General features: G+C 48.8%; 6 protein-coding genes across 6 annotated transcripts; 3 read left to right on the forward strand and 3 right to left on the reverse strand.

Annotated features, from left to right (window-relative positions):
• Positions 1-731: 731 nt before the first annotated feature.
• On the reverse strand, positions 732-2,728 carry BCR38DRAFT_30518 (uncharacterized protein). Its single transcript, XM_040854606.1, has 3 exons — positions 2,419-2,728; positions 1,396-2,157; positions 732-1,326 (listed from the first exon to the last, which is right to left on the reverse strand). The coding sequence occupies exons 1-3, from the start codon at positions 2,522-2,524 to the stop codon at positions 911-913; spliced, it is 1,284 nt and encodes a 427-aa protein (XP_040713327.1). The 5' UTR covers positions 2,525-2,728; the 3' UTR covers positions 732-910.
• Positions 2,729-3,597: 869 nt separating this feature from the next.
• On the forward strand, positions 3,598-5,248 carry BCR38DRAFT_439708 (uncharacterized protein). The gene has a single exon (XM_040860651.1). The coding sequence runs from the start codon at positions 4,055-4,057 to the stop codon at positions 4,970-4,972; it is 918 nt and encodes a 305-aa protein (XP_040713328.1). The 5' UTR covers positions 3,598-4,054; the 3' UTR covers positions 4,973-5,248.
• A 449-nt stretch (positions 5,249-5,697) lies between these two features.
• Positions 5,698-7,341, reverse strand: BCR38DRAFT_494324 (uncharacterized protein; the record flags this gene model as incomplete). Its single annotated transcript, XM_040864720.1, has 3 exons — positions 5,698-6,253; positions 6,790-7,154; positions 7,261-7,341. 3 exons carry the CDS (start codon positions 7,339-7,341, stop codon positions 5,830-5,832), a joined length of 870 nt encoding a protein of 289 aa, XP_040713329.1. The 3' UTR covers positions 5,698-5,829.
• A 1,151-nt stretch (positions 7,342-8,492) lies between these two features.
• Positions 8,493-9,569, forward strand: BCR38DRAFT_487010 (uncharacterized protein; the record flags this gene model as incomplete). The annotated part of the gene is made up of 1 exon (XM_040864101.1): positions 8,493-9,569. One exon carries the CDS (start codon positions 8,493-8,495, stop codon positions 9,567-9,569), a length of 1,077 nt encoding a protein of 358 aa, XP_040713330.1.
• Positions 9,570-10,925: 1,356 nt separating this feature from the next.
• Positions 10,926-12,416, reverse strand: BCR38DRAFT_348172 (uncharacterized protein; the record flags this gene model as incomplete). Its single annotated transcript, XM_040856401.1, has 4 exons — positions 10,926-10,992; positions 11,094-11,407; positions 11,468-12,240; positions 12,380-12,416. The coding sequence occupies 4 exons, from the start codon at positions 12,414-12,416 to the stop codon at positions 10,926-10,928; spliced, it is 1,191 nt and encodes a 396-aa protein (XP_040713331.1).
• Positions 12,417-13,349: 933 nt separating this feature from the next.
• BCR38DRAFT_459176 (uncharacterized protein) lies at positions 13,350-13,727 on the forward strand (the record flags this gene model as incomplete). Its single annotated transcript, XM_040862253.1, has 2 exons — positions 13,350-13,484; positions 13,569-13,727. The coding sequence occupies 2 exons, from the start codon at positions 13,350-13,352 to the stop codon at positions 13,725-13,727; spliced, it is 294 nt and encodes a 97-aa protein (XP_040713332.1).
• Positions 13,728-14,076: the final 349 nt, after the last annotated feature.

A 14,076-nucleotide genomic window follows, 5' to 3' on the forward strand; every position in this document is an offset into this window, starting at 1 on the left:
TCAGCTAGCGAGGTCGGTAAGCCTTCAGTTGTTGGTGGCGGAAATACAATATGTGAAAAAGTGAATAGGGATCGGATCACACCTGAAAGTCGATCCGAAGCGGTTATTAATCGTCATCAGTCAATAAATGAAGTATTGAGACTGTTAATTGAAGAAACATGGAGAGTTGTTAAGGCTATAAAGTAATCCTTAAGCACCGGCAGCAGACCTGCACCGGAGATAAGCGGGGTTAAATATCCAGAAGCTACATAGGGACATCCTACCCTGCTTGTTATAGATAGATGATCTAAAAGACTGAACTTCAGTTAGAATGGATTGAAAATTTTTGACTTTCTACAATCATTCCTTCGAATTTCTGCAAATATCACTCGGTAGAGAGGAATTCCGAATTCCTTGACCCCAAGTAGTAGAAAGTCTCAAAAAAGAAATAGGCAGGAATGCATCCACAGTTCTAAGGAGTAGCAATCCACGGAGGGTCAAGGGTACGTAATGTACTCCTCTCTTACACCCTATATTCACGACATGTGGAAACAAGTACGAAACAGAAAACATGGTTTGTTGCTTAGGTAGACAGACTATGAAATTCAAACTAGTACACAATTTGCCCTATGACATGACCCTGAATTCCAAAGAGACAAATCGGTAGTGACTTGCGCGTCCAACTGGGATCGCAGGGCTGTTGCTGCTGAACCTGTCGCGATAAACGGAATTTACACCTGAAAGGCGTAGTTGCCGTACCTACCCACTTGGGCGCCGGCATGGGTTGCTGCGAGATCATGTAATCTCTGAAACGTAACGTTTTGTGATCGTCTGCTAGGACAAATCATCTGTTATCCGGTGTCCTCCACAAACCAAAACCCTACCCGTGCTGCACCAGCACTCAGGTCCCTGCTGCCGTTCGATTGGGTTTTCAGGGCTGAAACCCAAATGACGGCCAATGGTAAGGGTTGCCCGGTAGAGGTTCCCAATCGTCACAGTTGATGGTCTGATCGGAAAAAGACAAAGTGCCATCAGATAGAGGGGGTGCGCTACTAACGGGTACGAATGGGGGCGCAGGGGACATCGGCGACATGAAATAGTCAGGGTTTGGCAGTGATCCGCTGATCAGGTTGTGCATTTGTTGGTTGAACGTATTAAGCGTCATCGGCAGGTTCCCGTTGACCATTGGCGAAGGAGAGAAGCCGCAAAGCATAGGAGCAGCATTGACTGGATGGATTCCCTGCCCCAATCCCGCCAATTGGTTTGGAGGGTTTGGAATAGAATGCATATCCCAGTCAGACTGGTGCCAAGGCGACTGTGTTAACGGTTGGCCCACTTCTGCACCTGCTTATCTCGACGTCAGTCACTCATTCAGTCTTGACTCCTTGAGATTAACAATGGCGAATTTTTACATACCGACACTCTGGAAGGTCTGAGCGTAAAGTTCTTGCGAGGAACTGTTGCTCAAGCTCCCTTGTTCATCTTGCAATGGGCCCATCTCCGAATACGCTCTGCTCATTCCCCGTTGCTGTTGCTGACTTGGAGACGGCGACGCGGCGAAGAAGTCTCTGGCGAGGTAGACGTATTCCGCTTCAGCGTCTCGTTCGTCCACGTCATGAAGGACTAGAAAAATAATTTCCTTCCAGTTTTGCGGCCAGATCTGAACTCTTAAATTAATCCAACTCCTCATCGGCCTTTTCCCGACGGGTGTCAGGCGGTCGGCGTGTTCTCCTGGCACACATGGTTGTACCATATCCCGCAACTGCAGCCGTTCGACAACAGCAGTGAATATGACGGATTGTTCGGCATGTCGGTCGGGTCTGCTCTTGACCCAACGCCCATCCCTATTCATGATGTTGTCGTTGCCTGCAGATGGATCAAGGATATTCACCACGGGAGGATTTTCGACGGACGGCCAGTTTGCTGGCGCCGAGGATCCAATGGCTTGAGATGGTTCTTGATGGATTGTGATCGTACGTGCGATGCTCTCGTTTTGGTGCACACCGCCGGGGTTCGTGTTGAAGGAGTTGGGAGCCGTGTTTGACGGTGAAGGACGACGGCGATCGCGGGGAGTAAGCCTGCAGGCGGGAACGGGACCGATGTTTCCAACTTTTTTCCTCCTGCGTCCATTCTTGCCCGACTTAATCGTTCTGTTCGCATTCCGCTGCTGCCTTGGTTCTAACACAGCGGTCAGCGATGTCACAAAGGAAGACTGCAGCAGGTCAATGACATAGGAACTGGAAGGCCAGAGCGCAATTATTCTAATACAACTTGGAAGAGTACCAAATGGTTACGGTAGCATGGAGACGCTTATGGTGGGCGATATTTGTTTCCGGATCAATATGGTTCTGTCCATATTGCATAGCATCATGAGATCACAAAGGGTTCAAATGCTTTGGCCAAATAGTTTGCTTTGAAAGAATGTGAGATTATTCTTACCTGGGGTTTTCTGGAAAAACAGTGTCCAAACACGTTTGTGATGTCGAGTAGAAGCGCCGCGTTCGCCCATTTGTGCTGCGGACTGTTCAAAGTCTCGGGTTTCCATTACCCAGAACCTGCGAGAATAAACGTCAAGGTTTTGCGGTTTCGGCGTTATCTTCGTCGCAATCAATGTGTCATATCCTGATGCAGGCAATCCTGTAAGTGAGGAATTTGGAAGGAAACGCCGATTAATGAGAGATGCTATTGCGAGCAGTGCAATGAAGTAGCAAAGAAGAGTGTTATAGGAAACTGTTTATTTGAACTTTCTGCTTTGGGTGTGTGATGTCGAGCAATCCAAAGCACACTATCAATGGGGCTCCCTGGACTCCTAATGAAATTCCGAAACTAGGCTGACTTTCGGTCAGTGGAGAGCTTCGTTTTGGGTTTACAGTCGGAAGGATTCATGTCGGGATTTTCGCTAGGTGAACAGCACAAAGGCAGATGGAGCAAGTGTATTTACAATATTGGTTTCTTAACTTAACCGAATTTTCAGATGCTGCGCACCCGACCACAACATCCGGGGACAGGATAGGTTGACAATGCGACGAGGAAACCTCTGTCTTGAAGACCGACTCCGCGACATCTTGTTAGGCCACAGGTGCAAGATCAAGGCAATTAGAAGTTGAACGTAGCTGAATCGAAATCTTCGAGCAGAACGGGTCTTCTGGGTGCTGAGACAGAGGCCACGGGTGTGCGTTGGCAACAACATATGTAGCAGTGAGGCCTCCTCTCTCTTTCCAAAAACTCGCCATTATAAGCTGCTTTTGCGTCTTGTTTAGGGTTTTGTGAAGGAGTGGCTCAGTGGTCAAAAGACAGACATGCAATGACACCCACCCCTATATTGAGTGCAAATTGAGCTCCCAATCAATTATGCCCGTTGACTTGGACCGCACTCAAGGCTTTTGCGTCATTTGACGTCAGACTTGCAATTTAATCATCTTGATTATTACCAAATGTAGCCGACTTTTGGAATTTCCAACATTGCGATGCTGTGACAAGCCTGCATGAGGCTTGCAGCCCATCCATGTGATTGACACCCCCATCTCGGGGTACGCGATATCAGGATAGCCCCCCTCACTGGGGGCATGTATCAGCCGTTGGCAGCCTCGTCGGATTCATCGAAATTAGAGCCTTCTAGTCAACAAAATGGCATGAGTTTGGCAGCCTTCGACATGGCGAGCTGGTAGTAATCGCATCCTATGCCCTAATCTGATCAAATGCACCTCGAACATACAATTCACACATTCACCAGGGCGACCGGTCCATATTTATACACCACATCTACTAGAACGTGTATAAAACGTGACTGCCAACGCGATAGTCAGAGGAGTGCGATCACAGTCTTGGTGCTAAGTCCCCATCTCCTTAAAGTACCTATTTCAGTCTCAGTTCTTAGCTTGTTGGTCTTGAGTTATCCAAAAGCACCTCATTTCATTATATTTTGTGTTTTTCCATATATATCAAACTTCCACCCACCATCAGTTTCGAACGTTTACAAATTGTGCTGTGGAGAATCTCTCAATGGCGATTTCTCTCAAGTCAAATTGCCGCTACCTCGTACAAGTCACCGTCTTAATCTCCAGAAACTAGTGGTATGAGCCCGATATTGGCCCTCATTACCTTTACTAAACTCGGAATGTCCAGTCAACTCATGCTTAATAAGACAAAATATCAGCATGCTCGTGTTGCCTGGGATAACTCCGTTACGTCGCGGCCCACAAGCGACAAGACCAATTTCATACGTCCTCTGCAATTTCCTATCCGCCCATTGTCTCCCAACCACAAGCACGCAGTCGACATACATAGTTCTGATCGACTTCATATTACTTTCAATACGCATTTTCGTCAAGGGCAATGTGGCAACAAAGTTGCCCAGTCGTCAAGAAACTCTCACTTCTTGGCAGGGGCTCGAGTTTCTGTCCATGGCAAGACCGTGAGAGCCTCGGACCCGCTGGGACGGTACCACAAATATCACCTTCGAGCCCGTCCGTGTCGTATAACTTCGAGACCATTTCGGATTTCCCGAGCAAAAACACAGCCAGGGGAACTAAAGAGCACGGATGGCAGACGAAGAAGCTTAGGTGGTGGAAGTGAAACACCAGTATTACTTCGAGTTGAACGCATGACCGGAGGCTGGGACGCTACAAGTAACTCTATTGGGTCATTTCGCAGCAGTTTTGAGCAATCAGATGACGACTCGGAAGGTACGACGAGCCTGACTTGGGAAGAAAGGATAGCGAATGGTTTAGGAATATGGGACAATCCTGAAAAGAAAAGAAGCAGTCTGAAGGCTCTGAATCCCTCTTCAGAGCATGAAGCGAACCTGGACGCCATGTCTCCAGAGTACTGGCACATCCTTGGAGATGATGTCTCTTGGATAGTGCCACACGAAAATCAAGCCGACGAAGTCTCACCAGAACAGTATTGGACTTGGAGCGTGGACAGACAGCAATGGTTTCATCTTGACGAGGAGAAAAAGGCAGTCGTCTGGGCTCCGAAAGATTTCGGGTAGCATCAAGGGTATCTAAGATATATAACTCACTCTTCCGTACGAAGTCAGTTTAAGGTACGCTATCCCACTGAATAATGACTTCCAACTACTGGGCTACAAGCATAAGTGACAAAGATATAGTTGAAGCACTGATGGAACTCGTACTCCTTAACCATTTTCAAGTACTGTCAGGTTGTATACAGCTCTAGAAGAAATAGTTATTACTTCCAGGAATAATGGGTATACACTTGCGCGTTTCTTTATAAGTATGCGATTACTGTAGGTTTTTGTTTTGGGGGGGTGTTTTGCTTGTCTTTTTGAAATTCTTCTAGTTCAACGAAAAACACGTAGTTTCCTCAACCCCCCAAATAGCTGACAGCATTGGCGACCATTGCTTCTTCTTTGAGTGCGTTAGTAGGTGACGTAGGTTGTACTAACAACTTCTGGCTCGCTGTATACTGGTGAACGAGCCAACACGTCATAAACACCACCGTTAATGCATATGGAACCCTGACTTCAATACTTGACAGCCAGCACGCACATATATATTGGAGAAAACCACGCTCATTTTTATAATCCATACGGATCTTCGACCAACCAACACCTTAATGCAGATTGCGCCCTCAAAGTCTTCAGTCAGAGACTGTACTTTAAAAAGGTCGGGTTATTGCATACTGTAATATGAAAAACAAGTCAACGCCAGTCAGCTTGGCAGATTTATGTATAAGACAGGACATGGATCGTACCTAGTCCTTTGATAGGATATTCCCGCTACATTCTCTGCGCGCAAACACTCAGCCAAGCATTTGGTTGCGGATTTATTGGCCCTTCAATAGTTGCATGCCGGTTGTCCAGTCTCTGACGGTTCAAATATTTGATCAAAGTTGTCCAAATCCTTGCGGACTGAAGAACTGGAATTCCTCCGAGATGTGAGGGCATGCATTCTGGGAATTGTTGTCGTCTGGGTTAGGTCCACTACCACCAACCTCCATATGTGCCGCCGGAAGTTCAGGCGCAGCGATACCTAATAAGTTATGGCTGGCGTCGAGCATTGGGAGATTCCCGAAACTGTACACACTCCGGTATACGCTGTCGTTCGTACAGTCGGGGTAGCTGATCTGACTGACATATTGCGTGTCTGCAGACGCTTGTTGCATGAATACAGCATTGAATGAATCAAACCTGGGATCTTCCCCTATGGATTGGCTTTGATCCACAGATACCCCCTGCGCTGCGGGACTGAAGCCTGATCCGTGAACGGCACAACCAGATGCGGTCCATGTAGCCGCTGGACCCACATCGCTATGATAAGCCAGAGCAAAGCCATCTTTGATTCAATGTCAGTCAACATCTTGAGGGGCATGGATTTTTTGAAGTGGATGAAGAACCTTCTGCTCGAAGTGCGCTACCATATTCCATCTGTTCTCCAGGATCTTCGTTACTTCGTGGGGCTTGGATCCTATCATGACGGTGACCACGCCCTTTTGGATCCCAATAGTTGCTGCCCAAGTAGACGTGAGTGAGTGCAGGTTGGGGTTCATTTGGATCAAGCCCATCGACTATGTGCAAGAGAACCCTGCGTGGCTCCGCACCAAGAGACTTGACCTCTACTTCGGACTTGCGGCTTGGGGTGGAGCGGCCGTAAGGTGTCAAAATCGAATGCTCCCCCGGCTCCATTGGGACGCTTTTGATCCGTAAATGATCTGCGACATTAGAGAACATCATGGAATCCGGAGCTCCAGAGTTGTTGTGGCTCAACAGTGGCTCGCCCTCCAGGTTGACTGGACAGTATGGCAGAGGCCTAGCCCCTTGCGTTGATGGCGGCGTCAGTCTATTACGACCTGGCGATTGTGAGCTGTGTCGAGCTTGCAAATTGTTCATTCTTGTTGAAGAACCGCCGATAGCTGGTTCTATAATTCGTCCCAGCAATGGAATCCGAGATGGGGGATCTATATTCGCGTTGCCACTTTGAAATTGCTGCTTTGAGGGTTGTTTTCGCTTGGGCAACGAGTATTTCGGCGTATTCTGAACCCTCTTTTTCCGAAACCACGAGTTTCGCTTCCTCGAGGAGCTCGCGACCGCTGACTCTGTCCGTCTCCTGACTCTTCCGGTGGATGAGCCTGTCGCCTTTATGTTTGAGGGTGCCCCCACAGCTTGGTTCGTATCTGCTAGATTTACTTAGTCGCTTGTAGTCTTGGAGATTCTACACGCTATACTTGTTTCTGCTGATTGAAAAAACAGCACGATGAACCTTTTTTTATGACAATTCGCCCCAGTCCCCATGACTTGTGCTTTTTCAATAAACTTACGACTAAAGTAGACGAATCGTGACCACCCGCTGGTGTGTTGGTTCCCGTCTGTCGATTAGGTCTGATGGGGCGATAGTCCATTCTATTTTCGAGTAAACGAATGATAGACAATAGTGACAGATTCAAAAGGCACTTAATTCCACGCGAGTTTTTATTGCGGACATAAATATTCTTCTCTATACCGCTCCCATAGAACTGGCAAGGCGACAATTCTGCCTCGTCTATTCCACTGGAGTTGCTGACTAGAGGACGAATCATCATCGCAGCTAGTGACGCTATGTTGAACCTTTCCCGTCGGAAATAGACAGAGAAAGTAAAGTAACTCAGATTTGCAGTGTACCCGGCAGGCTATTTCGCTCCGTATGACGGATTGTATTTTGTCCATGACTTTTCTAGTCGTAGAGGGGGTCGGTGGCCCCGCGAAGAGACGTATGTACTTCCGCAAATTTCATTTGTCATTTCTTCGCGCGGCTGATTTGACTCTATGGCAAACATACATTCTTTAAGGCTATGTTAGTCTCAGTCTCAGGCTTGGGGAAGCATGTGCTGCTATCTTTGTAGACCAACTCGTCTCGTCGCAATATGGGATACTACAGACCATTCAGATCGGTTGGTAACTCCTGGCGCGGGCAAATCAGCTGGCGGACAAGGCTCAACTGTAAAATCACTTATATGATAAAATTGGAAATTGGAGAATTGAGGAAAGGCCCGCCCGGCGCCTGTTGATCAGCTACAGGAGGCTTGCAGCTACCGTTGCAATCTGCTTCCATTGGTGGGTGGTCTGTCAGCCCCTCTCATGGTGTGATATTGCAAACAGAGAACAAAAAGACCAGGTGATCGATGATCTATTATTACGAGGGCGATCTTTGATGTAGGACGTTAGCATGCCGGGCAGATGCTCGTGATGGTTCGGCGCCCACATATGCAAGGCGGAAGCCATACAGTTGGAGAGTAAGCTTGGCTATGTCTTTATCGTTAATGAATGATTTCAGGGAGATAATGCAAATATAACTGAAAGTATTTACTTGAGGCAGTAGTCTATAAAGTCAACCATAAAGGACGAATATGATTCATGTTGCTGTACAGCGATGCCACCTGGCTTTCTCGTGATAATCTTTTACTTGTTGCGCCACGGAATCCTGGGAGTTCGTATGGATTGAAAAACGAAATCACCACCTCTTCTTCATCAATAAAACCTAAAAACCGGGGACGTCTGAAAGGCGGCTGAAAACATGGAAACACTCATCAATGTGTTACAGCTTTCTCTCCATGGCCTCAAGAACTGCTGGGATGACATTCGACACAGTCCAATCACAGCACTGGTGCAATCAACGGAGCACGAGAATCTCATCTCAAGGGTGTTCTTCTGCAAGCTTGCCGGTTTTGATGTAACGGAGCTAGACTCTAGGGAAAGTTTGACGAATCACTGGGTACTCGTTGCCTGGTCCTTTACCCTTGACGATTGTTTTAACCCGATAACGTACAAAACGTGGCACAAATTATCGACATTCTCGGATTGCGATATGAAATTCATGGACACCAATCCCATACAACTGCCGCTTCGCCAGAAGCCAGATACACAACTTCCCCAAGCAGATCAGAAATCGACGGCAAACCCACCTACTCACACTCAGCCGTTGATCAAAGGATTGACCGACGCGCGGGATCGGCATGTGACGAACAAAACGCTATTTGAACCTAAGTCTCGATTTTCAATTGATCGAACGACTCTAAGGGTCTCCAAAGCTCAAGGAAGATGTATAAAATACCGACTGAGGGCACCAGCCTATCCACGACCTTTTCCAACAAATCACCTTCAAGCGTACTCATCCGAAACCAATACACATACCACCCAGAGTCAGAAAACGGCGGGTGAGTCGTCGAAGAGTAACACTGCCACATCGGCCAGCTCCCTACCAGACTCACAAGCCGGTCAAGACAACGGGGTGATGAATTACTGCGAGGCTTCACCTCCGAGTGAAAGCTCCGGCACCCGAAATCAGGTTGAGGAATTGAATGGTGATTGGAGCAGCCGGCTAGTGAAAGGTCGGGGCATCTGGGCGGACCCGGAAGCCAGAAGGCTGTCTTTCAAGCTCCTCAACCCGTCCTCAGAATACGAGGCCAATGCCGACGCTGTTTCTTCAGATTGCCGGGATCTTTTCGAATCACTCTCTTGGAACACAGAGACGCCCCATAAACACCCTCAAGATATTCCCGAGAATTACTGGAAATGGAACGAGGACGAGCAAGCGTGGTTTCATCTCAATGAAGACACGCAGTCGTTAACTCGGTGCCCTATGGACTCGTGATGACTACACAGCACACCAGAACCATCAATACCTCTTGTGGGAACTATAACTATCTATGCTTGGACGTGCAGGTTCACTATTTCTGCTATATAGGTGTATGGGTGAAGTGGTCGTGGTAACACAATTCGATTCAACACGTAACACAGGTGTTCTGAGCAAAGTAGACCGATGTAACTTTTGTATGTATTATGACAGTTTGTTCCATATTGAAACTTACTCGCTCGGAATTATATTCTACACATACGCGCATCTCGTGCCTCTCAAGTATTTTTCCATGTCGCGAGACTTTTTGGTGTGTGTGTTTAACTTACCCCTTGAACCAACGGTAGTTTAATTGAATCCCCCAAACCCCCTGAAAGACTTTGCTAAGGGTATTGTAGCTGTTTAAACACCTCCATATTGTTCGTCTTCGCTGATATGGCTAACTACAAGTAGTTGGGCTATTCCCTTTTCTTCAGCTGCTTGCAAACTGAAACCACGTTAGCTAGGTTTCTTTCAGTAGTGAGCATCCTCCTCAATTGGTTCTGGGCAGGCATGAAACATCCGTATAATCACCGCGACGAGGTCGCCAACCTTTATGGATGGATAGAGAGTGCTAACATAAAATCGAGAAGAATGAACTTCATGACATTCCAGCACGGAAAGTACCCGATGAGTATCATTGGTTACCCAGGGAAAGTACTTTGTGAATAGCGTGTGCTCCGACTTCACTTATGGATACACGAATGGAAAGACCACATCGACACATCGACACATGAGACACAATGTACAAATCTTCGCATCGAGCGCGATTTGGTGAAAAACCCATTGCTTGCTATCATGTACGCAATCGCTATGATATTTTCGTCTCTGAAATGGTAAGACTGGCGGCCCCTGGCACGACAGAACTGACCCTGAGAAACAAATGTCAATTCTGGCCTACCAAGTCGCATTCGGCCACAGGCACATTTCATTGTCCTAGTCAACTGTAACCACCTGCTCAGATCACGCGTAGACCAACACCGAAGGTAGTACCGTAATAACCTCGTAGATTGTAACTCTCCGTCCAACATAATGTAAACTACTGTGCACGACAACTCGCTTGGCAATCCCTGCGTCGATTTTTCAGGACGTGAGAGCAGTGATTGGGCTCTTCCTGTCGGTCTCAACTGGCGTGGTAAGTCTTCCAAAGCAGTTCAGTGGTATCTCCTACGTGCGCAAAGTTCTCGAAATAAGCACCCACGACAAACTTAAATGCTGCCCAATGCCTCGCCCCGTCTTCCGCTGAATAAGTCAAGCGCCATTCTCCCAAAGCATCGCAAGACAATGGATGCCCCAGTATCCCTCGATTCCAAGTACGCATCATAGAGGCGTTATTCATCCTTCCTTCATTTTAACATAGTTGCTAGGGAATATGCCGTGTCTCGTTCCAATCATACCGGTCCTGTCAGAAAGGTTAACATCATTCGAGTTTAGGTGAAGTGACAACGAGGCGGGTAAAGGATAGGCGCATATATTGTCACTTGCTTGGGGCTAAACACATACCACCAGTCGTTCTCACTCTCGGTCTTCTTTAGCACCGTAATAACCTCTCCCTTCTTAAAACCAAGATCACCAGGCTGGTCCGCCTCGAATGTGAAGAGTGCTACTGCTTCGTTCTTCTTCAGGAGAGCCTGCTTGCTTGCAAAGTTTGGTTTCGGCGCGGCGGGCCTGCCTGGCCCAACCTTCTTCTGATCGCTGAATCCCGTGTTCGTTGTGGGTGACTGACGGTCCCTGTAGACGTAGTCGTCAGGTGCGACACCACCCGTGTTGGTACGACTCACGCCACTTATAGGCCTGTCGTAGACATCGTCTTGCCACTACATGGACTCAAGTCAATACATGATTCGATCTACTGCATATATACTGAAACCACTTACGGTACTCGCCCGCTTGGGGCGGCCGAACTCTTCAGGTGGTTGTTGTTGACCATAACTGCTGTTTCGTTGCTGTGGGCTGTTCCAGTTGGCGTCGTTGTGCTGGTCGTCGTACGCTGGGGTGTTGTACATGTTGTCGTCCACACTACCGGAGCGCATACCGCTAAAGACGCGCGTGTTCAGGATGGCCATCAACGGTGCCGCTTGCGGTGGTGGTCGGATAGAGCCGGTGAGGAGTTGCAGGGCGGTAAGCCGTTGACCGTACATCTTCTCGTTCGCGTCTCTTCTTTCTATGATAGCGGATCCTTCTAGTGAGACGCCGGCGAACAGCCCCTTGGTCTTGCTGTAGCTGAAAATGCCCGCTACGCTCTTCAGCGATGCAGCGCCGGCTGCTTCTGCATTTCGTCCAACGGGGCCCGCGGCGATAGACACATTGCCGCCGAGGGTGAGGGATCCTGCTTGAGCGAATGTCTTGACTGCGCCGGCGTCGTTGAGAATGAAGACAAAGTCTGTGAGCTCGAACCCGATCTGTCCTCCGAATCCACCGCCCGCCGTCATGATGGCACTAGGAGCCGACCATGATCCATCGGGTAGTCGCGCGACCACGAGACCGGAACCGAACCGTGCGGAGCCCAGGAAACCAGCTTTGATGACTGTGAGGATGGCGAGGCCCTTGGCGTTGGCGAGGACCTGGGGAGGAATGACCTTTTCGGGGCCAAATGCTTGACGTGGGTCAACGAACGAGGTCAGGATCTTTCCACATTTCTTGCATTCCGCTGATTGGGGCAGAGGAAGTCAGTAAAAGAAGCAACATTGAATCATGGTGGATCGCGAGGCGGGCGCGGGACCAGCACGGAAGCAGAGGCGGGGGGGGGTAGCATGACTCGAAGTGGTACAAGCTTTGGATTGACTTACACGCCATAGACGACGGAAGAGGGTTATTGATACCCATGGCGGCTGATCTGTCACGGTCGCCCACGAGTGCTTGGTCCAACGAGTGTTTTCTGAAGATGTCGCGAGCTTTCTCGAGTCGAGGTGCGAATTCTTAGTACAGCGTAGATGACGAAGTGGGGTATACTATGTCAGCTCCTGCGGGGCTTAGGCGTTGCTATCGCCGGATAGCCGGATTGACAAAGGCGAAGCAACAATGATGTTTCTTTGGTTGACGTGAATATGGATAGGGAACTCTAGGAAGTTATAGTAATTCGCAATACAAGGCAGGGAGGGACACACCGTCCCGAGATATCCATCAAGTCGATTTAGTGTTTGGACGTGGGCAGCCGTTAGCTTGCCTTCTTACGCCACTCTGCATTCGTGCAGCTGACGAGTGACGCTCAGCCTGCCGAGGTGCACCAAATCATCTTGCTGTCGCAAACATGCCCGCTTCCCAGTCCGTGGTTGTCATGTGGCTGTGTTCAAGTCCAGCCACTATTCCATCTCTCGAGCCTGCGTCATCGTCTTGCCCCTTTCTCTTGGTGGAACACGAATGCAACCCCCAAAGGCGCCGAGAAGCCGATGTAGAGTATTGAGGTCCACCCGCGAACACGGCCTCTGTCGTTTTGCAGTCTATTTACTTTGTACAAACCACGATCTCATGATCCCGGGCTAAGAGACGACGAGTTCCGGCTCCAGAAAGTATCCCGAATCCGACGTCTTATCCGGAGCACCTGACAAACCCCAGACCGTGCCCCACTGAAACGCATTTGATCCATCCCCAAAGCGCCCGCCACCACCAACTTTCAGTAAATCCAGACCGACCTAGGCCAAGTCATTGGGACGTACATCACAAGGACCTCTTTTCCGACTCCAAATTCAACCTTCAACCTCACTCAACTCTTCCCCGTAATAGTCGAGAACCGAAGAATCCATTACCACCAGCCTCATAATGTCTGAAGCCTACGAGCGCGAGCGCCAGAACAATGCGCGCCTGGAAGAATTGTCGGCCAAAGTATCGTCGCTGCGTGGCGTGACGGTAGACATTTACGACAACGCGCGCTCGCAAGATGTCATTGACACCACTGTACGGTCGCCCTACTCCTCTAGACAGGTCCATCTGGACAGCATAAACAAAGAATCCACAACTAACTCTGTCTCTCTTGATTAGACCGATACATTCTCGTCCATGTCATCACAGCTCAAAGGATCCGCCGGCCGACTGGGTCGCATGGCCGCTTCCGGAAACAAGGTCGCTATACTCAAGCTCTCGGGCATCATCATCGGTGTGTTCTTGGTGTTCTATTACATGTGGAAGCTGTTCTTCTGAGTCGCGGATATGGGAGAGCATACGATTGTGCATGTGTGGTTTCCGAACACCTGTCTCTGCAGACTAGCAACAAACCACTACGCTCGTGTGCTTTAAGACAATACGAGAATAGATGGATACGGGGTTGGAAGAGAGATTTCCTTGGCCACTCAGGAGTTGGCAGACTAAGGGGGAAACCCCCGGTTTCGGATTCGAGATCATCTCCATTGCAGCCAACATAACATGGAAGGCAAAACCGCTTGACCCATCATCTCCATCGAAGTAAGGACTATGGATGGGCATCAGGTTTCAGCAGTCGGTACGTTGTGCAGCAATTCAGGGCTGGCGCATCAAAAGGAGGCGGTGGAAT

Source organism: Pseudomassariella vexata (genome assembly GCF_002105095.1).
Source record: "Pseudomassariella vexata strain CBS 129021 chromosome Unknown BCR38scaffold_10, whole genome shotgun sequence".
NCBI lineage: Eukaryota > Fungi > Ascomycota > Sordariomycetes > Amphisphaeriales > Pseudomassariaceae > Pseudomassariella > Pseudomassariella vexata.

What these genes read in the sequence shown, in the direction of transcription:
- BCR38DRAFT_30518 (XM_040854606.1), bottom strand. Translation starts at nt 2,524, where the DNA reads ATGGAAACCCGAGACTTTGAACAGTCCGCAGCACAAATGGGCGAACGC. An exon ending in GTTTTTCCAGAAAACCCCAG is followed by an intron (nt 2,158 to 2,418) that starts GTAAGAATAATC and finishes CCGCTGTGTTAG; the next exon opens with AACCAAGGCAGCAGCGGAAT. An exon ending in TCAGACCTTCCAGAGTGTCG is followed by an intron (nt 1,327 to 1,395) that starts GTATGTAAAAAT and finishes CGTCGAGATAAG; the next exon opens with CAGGTGCAGAAGTGGGCCAA.
- BCR38DRAFT_439708 (XM_040860651.1), top strand. Translation starts at nt 4,055, where the DNA reads ATGAGCCCGATATTGGCCCTCATTACCTTTACTAAACTCGGAATGTCC.